This window comes from Heloderma suspectum, chromosome 6 (assembly GCF_057233095.1).
Source record: "Heloderma suspectum isolate Gila_16-S chromosome 6, 16-S_ref, whole genome shotgun sequence".
NCBI classification, from domain to species: domain Eukaryota; kingdom Metazoa; phylum Chordata; class Lepidosauria; order Squamata; family Helodermatidae; genus Heloderma; species Heloderma suspectum.
In genome coordinates, this window is record NC_139463.1 from 102,200,576 (window position 1) to 102,216,414 (window position 15,839).

At 46.7% G+C, this 15,839-nt stretch overlaps 1 protein-coding gene across 1 annotated transcript; it reads right to left on the minus strand.

The window, feature by feature from the left end:
- Positions 1–275: 275 nt before the first annotated feature.
- On the minus strand, positions 276–2,187 carry C6H19orf85 (chromosome 6 C19orf85 homolog). Its single transcript, XM_084807776.1, has 2 exons — positions 1,859–2,187; positions 276–783 (listed from the first exon to the last, which is right to left on the minus strand). The coding sequence occupies exons 1-2, from the start codon at positions 2,056–2,058 to the stop codon at positions 276–278; spliced, it is 708 nt and encodes a 235-aa protein (XP_084663902.1). The 5' UTR covers positions 2,059–2,187.
- Positions 2,188–15,839: the final 13,652 nt, after the last annotated feature.

The following is a 15,839-nucleotide window of genomic DNA, read 5'->3' on the forward strand; positions in this document are numbered from 1 at the left end:
GGAAGGGGAAAGAGTGAATTCAGGAGGGAGGGTTAAAGAGCTGTGGGGGGGTATTGGTGATGAAGGGGGAGAAGGATATTCACAATAGGATCATGCGGGGAGGTGATTTTTTCCCTCTAGGAGACAAGGTGGTTTGGCACTGAAGCACGTCTAAACATGTCTCTCTCTGTAACACTGGGTTCCTCTTCTCTCTGGATCAAAGCAGGGGACATTTGAAGATGCTCTCTTCTCCTTCATCCACAGTAGTTGTTTAAGATGGATGGTAGAATTGGAGGTCACCACACTTCCAGGTCCCAGAAGGGCATGCATGTGTCATGGGCAGAAATCACAGGAGCCCCCAGATCAGAGGCAGGGGTGGGGCATTCAGCTGCAACTGGAGAGCAGATGTTTGGGTCCACACAGGTCCCGCAGGCTGCACAAGCTACCTGGGATTGTGGGTTGGGTTGTGCATCACATCCCTGCCAGCTCGACCTCCTTAAGAGGTCAGCACTAAACAAAGCCTGGCTGCCAGTTGCTGAGCCTGTTTCCTTGGCAATGGGTTCAAAAAGTTCATCAGGGTCTGATGTCAGGGAATCCAGGGAAAGAGCCCAGCTGGGGCTTGGATCGGGAGCCACAAAAGCTTCTGCTATGCCTGAGAAAGAGCCAGGAGGGCCCAAGGGTGGGTGTGGTGTGGGGGGCTTAGGAGGACTCACGGGCTGGGGTACCGCAGGGGGTTCCTGAGCTTCCTGGGAAAGGATGGAGGAGGCCAAGTGGCGAGTAGCAGCCTCAACAGCTGAAAAGCTCCTGGGGAAGAAGAGAAACAAGGAAGGGCCATGAAGTTTTCTGCAGCAGCAGCAACAGCAGCAATCAGTTCATCAGAGATTATTTATTTGCTTGAAATATTTTTATGCCGCTCCTCAGCCAAAAAGACTCCCAGAGCACCTTAAGTATCAGTTAAACAAGACAGTCCCTGCTTGCAGGCTTATAGTCCAAAACGACATGACACACAAGGAAAAATGAATGGGGAGGGAAGTGGGGGGTATAATTCTTTTAGCAGGACTGGTGGAATGGCCCTGCTTCCCCCCGTCTTCTCCCTCAGTTCAGCTTGTTTGAATGGCTGCTGGTGGTGACAGTGGAGGGCAGAGGAGCTTTCATGAAGGAAGCATTTCAGCAGGGCTGGTGGAAATATTTATGATCTATGCAAGCGTATTGGGGAGGGGAAAATGACTGTAGGCTTAACAATAGTAAAGAAAGGTTCAGGTATCAGTGTTGCCATGAGTTTGCGAGAGGAACTCTGTGCCTCAGCAAACAAGCACCTTCCATTTGCAATTCAAGGATAATAGTGGTCTACCTTATAGGACCACCATAGGGAATACCAAGGTAATGTGCGTGAAGCTCTCCAAGTGCTTTGGCAAATTGGTATGCTTGTCAAGAGCATTATTATTATTACTGTATTCCATGTCATATCTAGCATGAGAGAATTGCCTTCTCCCCCGTGAGCAGGTGGGGATAATCACATGCATCTGGAGTTCCCCTTTATGCTAGTGGGTTAGAACCAGCCTGGGGGTGTTCTAATAGGTTGCACTAAAGCAGTGTGGTATGGGCTACATCAGGGTTTAGAAGCATGCCCAATAGCAATGCATGCCAGGGCTGCAATTTTCCCCAAACAGTGCTCTGAATTATCTTATTTGTGTGGCTGGGAATTGTAGGCCTTTTTTTCTTTCTCTAAACATGCATAGGATTGTGCCCTTAGAGATGGTATTCTATTAAGCAGTATATAAGCATAATAAATAAACAAACAAATAAATAAATAAATAAATAAATAAATCTGCTGGATAGTTCAGGTAAGACAGTAGGCAGCTGATCCAGGTTGACCTACCTGCATATCTGGTTCTGTAGGAACCGCCGGTGATTCACTTTCCTCTTGCTAGGCCGACTCCGGCAGGGCCTCTGCAGAGTGCGCATGATGTGGGATGCTGCTGTCGACACAAAGGTGCACAGGTCGCGTCCATGCTCATATGTAGCCAGGGGCTGTGGAGGTGCCAGGAAAGGCTGGGTGAGGGGGCTGCTGTGAGGCATTCTCTGTTTCGGGAGGAGGAGTGGTGTTGATAATTCAGTTCCAGCTGTGGGGTGCAGAGGATGTCAACAATGGCACAAACCTGCAACACTTTTCAAAATAAGAAGAGCCCTTTTGGATCAGACCAAAGGTACACCTACCCCCCTACAACACACACACTTAATTTCATCTGCTCCCCCTATGCATTCCCAAGGAGCTCCTCCCCACTGGGGAAGGCCACCAAGGAGAACGGCCAGTAGGGCATTGAGGGTGACATTTACTCAGAGGTCCTTGCAGCAATGGCATCCAACCCTCCCCACCTCACCTTTTCAGCTCTGGCAGAAATATTCCCTGATAGAAGCAGCAGAGGTGGGCCTTCACCTCCCCCCCCCTCCCTCCCTCCCTCTGGTAGGTGGCCACTTGTGCATCACCCAAAACGAGGACACAAAGTTGCATAGCTTTTGCCTGTCCAAATGTATATGTACGAGTGCAAATTCAGAATAACTATTACTTAAATGCAAATACAAGAATCTCACCATAGTGGAGAAGAGTGACTAGGTGACCAGTGTCCCTGCTGCTCAGTCTGCTGTCCAGGTGACTACGAATGGGTGACTTCAGGGCCACCCGTTCTCCCTTCTTATGGTGCCTTATCTTTAATCCAAACTTGGACTGGGCAGCCCATCCCATAGAGGACACCTTCAAGCAGAGGACTGTCTTATGCCAGCTCTCCAACATGGAGGACTGTCCTCTGTAAAGTAGGACACTTGGTCACCCTACCCCAGGGATAGATACAGCATTGTCCCTGTTGGTCAGTGGATCCCAAGCTGAATAGCCAGAGCTTCAGGAGATGGAAACATCCCAGCACTAACTTCAATCTGAGGTTTGGAGAGTGGCCACCACAGCCAGCCCCAAACATTTTGCTGCCAGAGGAGGCAGCTGCCTGGTGGAGGATGCCATCCCATCTTTCTTCAGCACTGGAGATGGGACAGCATCCTCCACCACACCTGGGGGCAGCAGGCTAACTTACGGGCTGCAAAGCAGGCCACATGGAACACACAGATGAGGGGGAAAGGCCCTCAGGAACACCAGCCAGGGGGACTGCTGCTGCTGCTCCCTCCGCACCACCGAGCATCTGCTACCTGTGGCAGCTGCCTCCCTCTGTCTGATGGTAGGGCCAGCCCTGGTGGTGACGAAAGAGAGAGTACTTTTTGGTGGTTTCCCCACCCCTCTGGTTATGGAATACTCTTAGAGATGCTTGCCTGGTGCCTAAATTAATGTCTTTTTGGCACCAGGCAAGGCTTTTACATTCTCCCAGACTTTAACATTATTGTCTTAACATCTTTAGACACATGCCTAAGCCATCCAGAATCTGGGAGCCAAGAGGCATTACTAGAACTGGTGGATGGGAGTCCAAATTAATCATAGTTGGGGAGAGGAGCTGTAGTGGGGAAGCCCCAGCTGAGCTATGTGGAGAGGCTGATGAAGCATGCACTGGGTTCCTAGTTCCTAATTTGCAGCTGGTCTGTAAATCTACTCTGGACATGGGATTTGGGATGGTACAGAATCAATTCTGGGGGCAGAGCTGTTCAAATCCCAGTTCCTTATTCAGGATGTATCTGCACCATAAGGAAACAGAAACTGCACATTGAAAAAAAAACACACAAACAAACTAGGAATCAACTTTGATATAGAGTTTAAAGCTATAGTTAACGTCTAGATCATAACTACTAAGACATCCTCAATCCTGGCTACAAGGACTAAACACCTTTTGGGGGTAGAGTGGTACATTCTCCCTCTCCCTTCATTCGCCACTCCCTGGCAGATTGATCCTTCATGCAATCTTTGACAACACACACACACATACACACACATATATACATGGTCATATCAACAAAATATATTGACTTCATTTAGAAGGGGTTGCACTGAGTTAAAGGAAACTCATCCCAAATGTATGCCTAATTCTACATACCTGTTCTTAGATGAAGAAATTTGAGAAAGTGGATTCCAAGTAAAGGTGTCAATGCTGAGTGGTTTTCTTTTGGTCTCTCTGGATGTCTGTCTATCTATTTATTTATCCATCCATCCATCCTTCTATGATCCCCCACTCCCATTCCTTTAACTGCATCTATTTCTTCTCCCCCTTTTCCTAGGGATGCCTGTTCCAAGACTGGTACCCAGCACGGAATAAAGGATGTTAAAGGTGCTCAAGAACTCCTCCCCCTTCCCCTCTTCTTCCCCCTCCCCTAAGGAAAATCACACCCACTGCCATAAAAACGACACAGGGTTGACATTAACTCCTATATGGAAAACAATAAAGAGTCTTGTGGCACCTCAAAAGATTATCAATTTTATTCTGACGTAAGCTTTTATGGACTACAGTCCATCCAATGCATGGAGTGTTAACTTCAAATTGGGAGATTTATATAGACATGCTGGGGTGTGTATGTGTAAACTGTGTTGTGAGAGGGAATTGAAATGCAGAAAGTCAGTAAATGATTGCCATGGCTGAGAGATGCCTATATCCTTGTGTCCCTCTTTATCGCTACCTAGCTCTTTCTTATCCTGGTCTTACTACTCATGTATCAGTCCCCATCACCCAGACATTTTACCAAAGCTTTTCCATGGATTTATTTATTATACTTATATCCTACCTTTCTTCCATTGTAGAACTCAAGATGGCATATATAAAAGTTTGCAGGTGGTCTAATACCCAGATTTGCTTCACTTCAGTGAGGTGGCTGTATCATGTGCCCTCAGATCATGCCCTAGGTGTGGAAATAAGCAGTGGGAAAAGCTTCACCTGGTTAGTTTCTTAATGCCAGGCTTCTATTAAAGGTACAGGAACAGGGCTAGGAGGGGAAAGTGGGCATCCTTGTGCAGCCTTTAGATCTACTCACCTGAATTATCCTCCTGTTTACACATTGGACAAGCAACCTCTGTTCTGAGATGATGGGTTAAATTTATACCTAACTGCAGAGCCAGCCCTACCATTAGGCAGAGTGAGGCAACTAGCTGAGACAGCAGATGCTGGGGTGCACCAGCAACCTCCTGACCATTCCCCTCTGTTGGAAGATGGAGCTGTATGTCCCACAGAGCCTGACCTGCACCCCCTAAATTAGCCTGTCATCCACAGGTGTGGTGGAAGACACTGTCCTGGTGCCAGCGCTGAAGTAAAATTTAACTGTCAGTTCTGTTCACTTCTGTACGTGAAATGGGGGAGCATCTGTCCTTTGCTGCAGGCAGCAAAACAGCCCTGCCCAATTATTTTCTGTTACACACCTGGTCACTACCACCAAATTATTTCTGCCTTCGCTTTCTCTCCCCTCCACTTATTCCGCCCCCCCACACTTGAGCCCATCACCAGCGTCTTTCTAATTAGCACATAGTTGTTACTGGGATCTGGCCATTATTGCTACCTGCACCAATTACAGACGTCACAGCCTTGAATGGTCTCTGAGCACTTGAGGTCCCCAGAGCACCTTGGAGATGCCATTCATGGCGGGGAATTTCCCGGCACAAAAGAAGCCAGCCGCTCTCTTTCCCCTTCAGCTTAACCCCCTGAGCTCGTGCAATTATATAGCAATTGGACATCATAATAATGATTAAATGCTGGTCTTGTGCTTATGAAATGGAAGGCAGGGATAGGACGGATGGATAATAACCAACCCTTGGATCAATACAGAGATTTAACCAATACAGTATTTTCCTCTCCCTCAACATCCCGTGTCAGACCAGTTTTATTCAGTTCAATGTCACTGAACTGAATAAAAACATTATCACCTGTTTTGCACCTTTCTAAAATACTATGAAATTTGGGCTCCAATCCCAAACACACATACTAGGGAGGAGGCTCCATTAAATATAGTGGGACTTATTTCTGAGTAAACATGCATAGGGTTGCACTGTAAATAGAGCATTAGAGGAAGGTGTGGGTGAATTCTCTGGTACAGCAGCAATCAGACATCCAAGCCCCGCTGGTTCCCTTCCTAACACCCTAATAGCTCAGTCCTATGCATCCAAGGGGCAATCCTCTCAAGATAGATGTCAGCCCCTGAACTTTGGAGGCTGACGCCTATCCAATGCAGGTCGAGCAGAGCATGGAGGGGATCCTCTCTTCTGTGCTCCAGTGGCCTTGCATTTGTGGCTAGATGTGTGTTTTCATGCGTCTAGCCACAGCTTCAGAAAGAGGGAGGGAAGGGGCCTGGAGACCAGATAGGAAGCTGTCTAAATAGGAAGCTGTCTAAAGTGGCTTCTGCCATCTCCTCCCCACCCCGCCCCCAGGACTGTCCCCTTTTCACCCCCTCCATGCTCCATTTACAAGCAGGGGGTGGGGAGTGCAGTTTCTCGAGACTGAGGTTGGACGACCTCAGTTTCCAAAAACCAAAAAATCCAATGGCTGTCTAGACAGTGTCTAGTGCCAGTATTTATTTATTTGTTTATTTTATTACATGTTCATCCCATCCTTCCTTCAAGGAGCTCAAAGCAGCATATCTGACTCTCCCCCTACTCATTTTATCTTCACGACAACCCTGTGAGGTAGGTCAGGCTGAAAGTACCTGAGTGAGGATTTGAACCTGGGTCTCCCCAATCCTTGTCTGACACTCTACCCAGAGGCACAGAACCATAATGGGGTGGGGGGGACTGTCCCCCACCAGGCTGTCCCTGCAGGGGCATTTCTAGGTTCTTTCAAAAATCTGGGGCACAGGCCCATAACACAAATTTGCATGTGCTGTCCAAGTCTAAGCACATCTCTAATATGTGTGTGTGTGTGTGTGTGTGTGTGTGCATGGTGTGCGTGTGGTGTGCTTGCATGTATGTGTATGTGTGTATAGATTACAAACGTACATAAGAAGTGCGCGCTGATCCCCCCCCCCCACTTCAACTCAGACCCCGATTCAGCATTTTGGAAAATATCCTGCTTCTGCTCTGGTCAGTTTGTAGTTGGTCCACAGCAGCAACCGTGACTCAGGGTTTGGAAAAATGAGTCTGTATGCTTCCTGTTGACTACCATGGGAAATTAGAAAAAAAAACTAACTTTTTTCTCTTGGTCAGAACTGGATGATAATTTCAGGCATAGTAACCCCCTAGGAGGGGATTACACCTGCCCAATGTCTGAAAAATAGGTGCAGGGTTTATATTTTGATTTTCTTTTAAAGGAAACTGCCAATAACATTTTTATTACTTGGAAGAATTGGATAAACATTTCAGGATTCATTGCCCCATCAGAGGAGATCATGTCTCCAAATTTCAGAATGATAGCCACAAGAGGGTGCAAGGGTGGCCTTGACATTTTGAGGTCTCCAAAAGAAGACATACTTATCTCCCTATGTTCCTTGTGGACTATTGTTCTGAAAATTACAGACAGCATAGAGGTATTCTTAAGTAAGAAACCAGCAAAGTTTCAGAAGGATAGGTTCAGCAGTTCATGTGGAAGGGGAGTTCTCCAATATGCAGGAGGTAGTGATTTGCTTTTCCTTCCCTTCACACACACACACCCCCAATAGTTTTTGAGTAAATTTGTATGAAAATGCACAGGTCATTAGAGGTGTCCCCCAGGCAAGAAACCTGCAAAGTTTCTGAAGGATATACATGCATGCAAATTTAGAATTACTATAATTTATTTACATTTCACTAATTTTAGCAGCAGGGGAACATAGGTGGAAAGGTGCTATTGCACTCATGTCCTGCTTGTGGGTTTCCCATGGGCATCTGGTTGGCTACTGTGTGAACAAAATACTGGACTAGATGGACTTTGGTCTGATGCAGCATGGCTCTTCTTATGTTCTTAAATAGAGAGTGCCTCTGAGCATATGTAGAATGCTTTTCTTTCCCTACTGAGCACTTACATTCTCCCCCTAACAATTCTATTCCCCTTCATGCAACCACCCCTCCTCACCCTACCATCCTCCAACAACTCTTCATAGAAATAGATGTCTTGCTTTGTGCAACTCTCCTCTATTTCCTCCTTGTTATGCACAAGCCCTCATTGTATCTTCCTCCCCATAACTTCATTTGTGCCAAGACTTCACCAGGATTCAACCAATGAGTCTATTTTCCAAACTAGGGCTAAGTTATGGAGAAACTCTGAGCATGTACTAAGTGCCTTTCCCTCATCATTGAAGCTAGAGTTCATGAAACATGAAAAAACACACATACACAAATGACAAAACATGCATAGGACTGAACTGAAAGGGTAGTCAATTCATTAGGTAGGCACTGTATTAAGCCTGCAGTACCATGCTCACAACTCAGGACTTATTTCTGAGTAAACATGCAGAACATCAGGGTGCAAACCTTCCTGCAAAAGTAATCTGTGCTGGAATCCTATGCACACTTCCCTGAGGGTAAGCCTCATTAAACATAATGGGACTTCTGAGTAGGCATACATAGGCTTGTATAAATGAGCAGTATTCTGCTCCACTTAAAAACAAACAAACCCAAAACTCCTATTTTTATTAAAGCTTTCTATTCATAGGAACATAGGAAGCCCAGTATTGTCAACACTGACTGGCAGCAGCAGCTCTCCAGGGTTTCAGGCAGGATCATTTCCTAGCCCTACCTGGAGATACTGGGGGTTGAATCTGGGACCTTCTGCACGCCAACCACGTGCTGTACCACTGAGCTACAGCCCTTCCTATTGCTGGATAATGGCACTGACAAACAAAACGGCCCCAGATTTGTTTCTCTGAACCCACTTTTCTCAAAGCCTTGAGTGAAGAGAAGGAGAAAAACGAACCCTCTTGTCTGTATCAAATACAGTTCAGAACTTATCTTGCCCACCAAAGAGAATTCTCTTAAGAATTCCCCAAGATATGCTCTGGGTGGAATGAAGAAAAGAAAGAAAGAACAGGACAGGGGAGGGGAGGGGAGGGGAGGGGAGGGAAGAAAAAAAGAAGAATGGTGATTTGGAAATGGAGGGGAGGGTACAGAGAATTCCCCAAGCCAAGTGGCTCCTTTCAGAGAGGTAGTACTTCAGAGGAATTTAGGAGGCTGTGGAGGGTTTGTAAGGATTGCACGTACTTAAATTAATTTTATGAGAAGACGTGGCTGAGGGCTTTTCTAGCTTTTTTAAAATTGTAGAACTAATTTCAAAGCCCCAGCAGTTCCTCGATTTTGATCCCACATAGTCCTAACCCTCCTTTTGGAATAATTTGAGTCCTACAGCTATTTAGGAGAAAGTAAATTGGAAGGAGATCCTTTGCTGTACTGAAGCTACTAAACTTCTGTGGAAGTCAAAGGTTCCAATTTAGAGCAGTAAAATCAGATGCTGTGTGAAATACTAGTATTTCACATGTTCTTTCTTCCCTTCCTTCTCTCTCTTCAAAATTTCATTGCAAGCAAGCTCCCAACAGTGGGTATGTAAGAGCAGGAAAGTAGGGGGAGGGAGAAAAAACAGTGAGCAGACTGTGGAAAGAAAGGTGGCAGTCTCCCCTCCAGTTTAAAAGGCTGGTGCATTCACACTGGAGTCCCTATTGGTCTGCCAAGGGAGCGAGTCCTAAGGCCTCCTAGTAACAGCAAGGCTACTGAGCTCAGAGGGAAGAAGCACGCTTGTATTAAGTAAAGCTGTGCACTGCTTTGGATCTGGATCCGAATTCTGAACCGAAGCAGGGTGATTCGGACCAAAATGGTCCTGATCAGATTGGTCCAAATAGTTTCAGATCAGTTTGAACGATTCTGAAGCCCAGACAGCCTGTCTGGGAAATGTAACAATTCCTTTAAGATTAAGGAGGAAGAGAGGAGGAGTTGGGAGGGGGGGACTGGGCCTTGACAAGTGACATCTAGCTGCCAATAGGGCTGAACATTTAACCCAGCAGTCTCCAACCACAGTGGGGTGATCAAGAGTGGGGTGCAATCACTCCACTATAAGGAAAGCCTTCAGTGTTTGGGCTATTTAATGTAGAAGAAAGGCAAATAAATGGAGAGGTTTATAAAATTATATGGAGTAGTGAAAGTGGAGCAGTGCAATAAATAAGCTCCACATTCGGTGTGACTTACTCCCAGGTAATGTGTACTGCAGCCAAAGAGAGGTTTAACTTTTTTCTTCCCTTAATAAGAAGAGCCTCAGGTCATCCAGTGAAGCTGAATAGTGGCAGATTCAGGACAGGCAAAAGGAAAGTATTATTTGCACTTCCAAAAAAAAAAAGTGTACATGAGAGATTAGGGATAGTGACCTCCTAATGGTCACCTTAAACACCTTCTGATTAGGATCTCTATCCCCTGTGTGACTTGACAGTTTTTACTTTTTGTTTTAGTCTTTGAGAAAAGGAAAATTTATGCATGGCCAGCACAAAAGCCACTGGACCTAACTGTCTGAGCTTTGGCAGGTTCAGTCAGCTCTATAGGAGCTGCCAGGTCTCCAAATTCCATAAACCTATGTGGAAGCACAAAATATATATATAGCTCTTTGCTTTGGCAGATTTTCTTGAAAAAAGCAAAGTTTACCTGTGGCTAGCACAGAGGTCATTAGACCTAACTTCCTGAAATTTGGCAGGTTCAACTAGCTCCATAGGGGCTATCAGGTCTCCAAATTTCATGTAGTTACCATACAAACTAAAAATGTTATGGCCATTTCTGTTTTCCAATGCAAGTCAATGGGAAAATGTTAAAAAATGGTAGGACAGCTCAAATGATCCAGGGCTCATGCCCAGGTGGGCCTCCTAGCAATACCCCTGCATCCATGGGCCAGATAACTGTCTCCCCATCTTTGCCTTCCTCTGTGCTGAGAGAGGCACAGAGAAAGGGACTTGGCTGGTACTGGGAGAAGCAGCTTCACATCTACTGCCAGCTAAGTCCCTGGCTTCACGCAGCCCTGCCTCCTGGAGGAACCCAAGGATGAGTCACAGGGCGGATGCAGAAACTCCATGGGCCACATTAGGCCCTCAGGCTGGAGGTTCTGCACCCCTATTCTAACTACTAGACCTGACTGGCTCTCTTATGTGGCTTACTAGGAAGCATGCCCCACTGTGTTCAATGAGGCTTACTCTCACATAAAATGCAAGACTGCAGCTTCAGGAATTTGTCCTGCACACACACGCACACACTCACACCATTCCTCTGAGTACACATCTGGGTGCCAGCATCTGGCTGGACATGGCTTCCCCCATCCCACCTCTGCCTGTCCGCAAATACTGCTCCCTCTCATCCAAAGGATGACATCAAAGCCTCCTTCCAGACTCCCCCTGCTTCACCCCAAAGCGCTTGTCACACACAGGTGGCAAAACAAACTCTGCCCATGAACAAAGATCCCTCTCATGTTCGCAGGCTGGCGAGAGAGGCCAAGGGAAGGCCTCTCACAGCATGTGAGGCTGGCCAAAACATTTTTGTCCAAAGCCGGCTTCTTTGCTGGGACTGACTACTGCATTTGATTCCTCCTGCTGAAAGGACTATAAAAGGTAGAATCTTCTGGAGGGAGACCAAAACAAACAAACAAACACACAAATAGGGCAGTGGGAAGCAATGTTTTATTTGCATGTATTAAGTGCAAATATTTCATATGCATATGTTTATTTAAATCGGTCAATTTCCAACCTGAAAGCCTGAGAGGCCTGTGTTTAAATTCCCAGTGGTTAGGACCTGCTAGATGGGTCTTGGCTGAGGCCTCTTTTTGTCCTCTACATCTGTGAAATGGGAACTGGACTGAAGTACCATGCAGGGTTATTGTGAAAACACAGAGTATAAATATGATATGATGATATTAAACATGCAATAAGAACAAGAGATAATACAGTTAGTAGTTAAAGATACAACATGATGAAACCAGGCAAGAGATTGCAGGAAAGGGTGGGGGGACACACACCAAAGGTTAGACTATTCAAAAACTCAGGTTTCTTGGTATTTCTAGAGAAAACGAAGTTGAATATTTGTTAGCTGAGGTGTGGGGCATTCTGCCCCACATCTGGTGCTGCTGCTGCTGTTCCCTCTTGGTTTATTTTTCTGTGAGATGCTGGCGCTGGTGTACAATCTAGGCACAGCAGCCGAGAGCCCCCCGCTGTCCTTGGGCTCCAATATGGGAGGTGGCAGCCAAGGAGGACGTGAGCTGTTCCTAGGAACACTTTTCACTCTCCACAGACTCCCATTCCCGGTCTGTGTCTGGCTACAAGGTGGAGAGAATGGGGGAAAGAGCGGGGGAGGCATGCAAAAGAAAAGAAATCAGGAAGGCTATTCATCTCCATGTTTCCTGCAGCCCATCTACACAGGGTCAGTCCCAACCGCTGTGGGCTCTCGCAAGAATAAGGAAGGGGCTAACTGGGGATTCAGGTTCCCATAAAGATGAAGCAGGGAGCCACAGTTTGATTTCAACTCTAGATCAATGTATTTAAGAGTGGTGTCCTGACCAGGAGGAGTGATATAATGTTTCTGATAGGAGGGGATGTGGCTCAGTGGTAGAGCATCTGCTTTGCATGCAGAAAGTCCCTGGTTCGAACTCCTGCATCTTCAGGTAGGGCTGGAAAAATTCCTGCCTGAACCCATGGAGAGCCATTACCAGTCAGTGTCAACAATACTGGGCTAGATGGACAAATGATCTGACTCCATGACCTGTTTTGCATGATCACTACAGCCCACTGTGACTTATTTAAGCCACAGTGGGTTGCGGTGTGTGCTGGTGGCCATTTTGAATATTCAAACCAAGGCAGGCGGTCGCCGTGGCTTATTGTGTCATCCGAAACCAGCAAGGGTGGGTTGTTGGCGTGGTCAACAAACCACCAGAATCCCAAACCAGAGTCCTATGTAACGTTCCCAGGGCCAGCCCTACCATTGGGCAGAGTGAGACAGCCGTCTCAGGCCCCAAATGCTAGAAGGGGGAGCAGCAGCTGCAACCCCTCCTCCATTCTTCCTGAGCCCCATGGTTGTTCCTATAGAGCTGACTGAACTAAGCCCATGGTTGTTCCCCTCAGTTCAAGGACACAGCTAAGCATACCCTGCACCCCCTAAACTCCCCTGTTGCCCTCAGGTGTGGTGGAGGATGCTGCCCTATTACCAGTGTTAAAGTAAGATTTTCTGCCAGTCCAGTTGGACTTTGGATGTGGAATAGGAGTGTGTGGAGGGGTGCCATCTTGTTCTTTGCCTCAGGCAGCAGCAGAATGTCTTGGGGTGGCCTTGGCTTTATGGTACTGAAAGAAGGTCCAAGTTTTCCAGCCTCTAAGGCACACTGAAAACACAGTTTTTACACAAAAGAATCTTGCCGCAGTTACCGCACAGAGAGAACAAAGCTTTCTTGACAGTTACATCCTGAACTACATTGAGCTGACTGAGGGTATGTGTATTTTACAGCAGATATAGTTTGAGAAAGCTTTGAATCTGAACACTTTTGAGTTTTATTTTAGAAAAAAGATGACTAAAGGATGGAGGAGAGGAGAATGTGATAGAAGGTTATGAAATTATGCATGGTGTAGAACAGCCTTCCTCAGCCAATGGCTATGTTGGCTGGGGATGATGAGAGTGGTAGTTCCCAGTAGGCTGGGGAAGGCTGGTGTAGAGAAAGTAGACAGAAATCAGTTTTTCTCCTGTCATGGTGCTAGATCTCAAGGCCACCCAGTAAAGTTGATTGGCAACAGATGCAGACCAGACAAGATAAAATACTTCTTCACACAGTGCCTAAATAATGTATGGAGTTCACTGCCACAAGATGTGGCAATGGCCCCTGGCTTAGTTGGCTGTAAAGAGGGATGTGAAATGCTGCAGTGTAGTGTGACCCTGTTCAGTGTTCCAGACAGCCAAGCCCTCTTCCAAGATACTCCATTCCATCTCCTCCATCCCACCTCAGTTTTCTGTCCCCCATACCCCCACAACAGACACTCAACATACTGTGGCCATTGAACATGCTCAGTCCTCTCAATGCTGTTTTGGGAGTGGGGTTGCCCCCTGAGTTTCCCCCTCTGCTTTTTGGCAACAATTCTATTGGCACTCACCAGCTGAGTTTGCTATTAAAGGGAGTGATTTGACAAATTCATGGAGGAAGATCCATCAATTGCTATTAGTGTTGAAGGGTGCATGTATACTGAATACCAATTGCTGGGAGCAATAGCGGGGAAGTCTATTGCCTTCACGCCATGCTTGTTGACTACCCAGAGGCATCTGGTTGGCAACCATGGGAAGAAGGTTTCTGAACCAGAAAGAGCTTTGGCCTGATCCAACAAGCCTCTTCTTATGCTCAAAAGAATATATGACCATGCTTAGGGAGGTGCCTACTTGGCTCTATGAGTTGAGAAGCCTTTGATGGTTTCCTCTCAGGAGGAGATGCATAAGAAAACTCTTCAAGCATTAAAACCAACTGAGGTGGATGAACCATACATGCAGCCTTCAGGAGCCAGCAGCTTAAGCGTTCCACGATGGAGTGTGGGGTTTAAAAATGGAACCTGACAGACTCGTGTCAAAGTCCCTCGCATAAGCCACAAATTAGCCACCAACTGTCAGCTAGAGTTGCCACCTTTTCATTTTAAAAATATGGAAAAACCCCTCTCCAGTGTGGTGGGGGAGACAGAGTGAGAACCAAACCCAGCAGGCCGGGGTGGTGCTACAATAGAATTGGGGGTTGGCTGATTTTTCAGATCACAGTACTGGTTACCTGGCAGACAGAACATGATTTAGTTGATCCAATGTGGTGTGGGATAGCTTGGGTTAAAAGCTGTGCCCCAGAGTCTCTCCCTCCATTGTGTACACAGGATGAAGGGGGTTTGTGTGGGGGAACCTCACCACACAGGCAGTCTCCCTGTCAGACCAAGCAAGGATGCGCAGGGGCCCTCGCCATGCTTGAGTGTGGCTGAAGAGCAGCAAGGCCTAGGCTGGCCTGTTGCCTCTCACATGTCTGGTTCCCATGGCAACCTGACCTGGCTGGAGGCTCTCAAATGTGCTGGAATTGACTGTGAGTGGGAGAAAGACCCTCTGCACGTGCTCAGACACATTATTACTGCTTTGAGAGCCGAGACTTTTTAACAAAGCAGGTTCTGTTTCAAAGCCCAAACTTTCCTTCAAGGGTTCGTTTTGGCTCCACTTTGTTAGATTCCCCCTTCCCTCCCAGAGAACCCTATGCTGGAGGGTCATCAGGTTAGACAAACCCAGCAGCGCCAACCAAGTTTGCTTTGGCAAAGGCCCTGGGTTGCTGGCGAGGATTCCCCCCTCCACATGCTCCCCCTCGCTCAGTACAATCCACACAACTCAAGCCAGGAATAACCTCTTTTCAAGCCAAGTCAGTGAGCAGCCTAAGATGGGGATGGAGTTGCAGGGGCAGACACTGGTGGATGGGGGGCATCTAAGGGCATTTGGGAGATGGAGTGAGACCGTCCCATAAATGTGAATGCGGAGATGGTACCACTCAGAAAAGAAACAAATACAGTGTGAAACAGGGATATACACAGGAATGGCGCACAACATGTTAGCAGTGTATCATGCATTTGATACAGAATCCCTCACTTCTGAATAGCAAATTCACACCTGCAGATGCATGTGCGTACAAACACACAGGAGTTGTAAAAGACATGTGCAATCAAGTCACAAACACAAATGCTCAGCAAGTATGATATATACATCTAAAGAAAGATGGAGTGAATGTACCCAAGTTACAGACACATTTCACACGTACACGACCTCACATTCACAATGAAGACATGTGTATTGCTCATGGACACTGCCTTGTCAAATATACCTAATGTCTTTATTAGAGACATAAAGTCATAGCAATGCCTGGTTTGCCTAACTTGTCCCATTGCTTTCAATGGGTCTACTCCAAGTATGGCTTAGGGCTTCATCACATGGAGCTTTTATCCTGTGATTGAGATTGCTCCTTCACGGAAGTTTGCAGGCT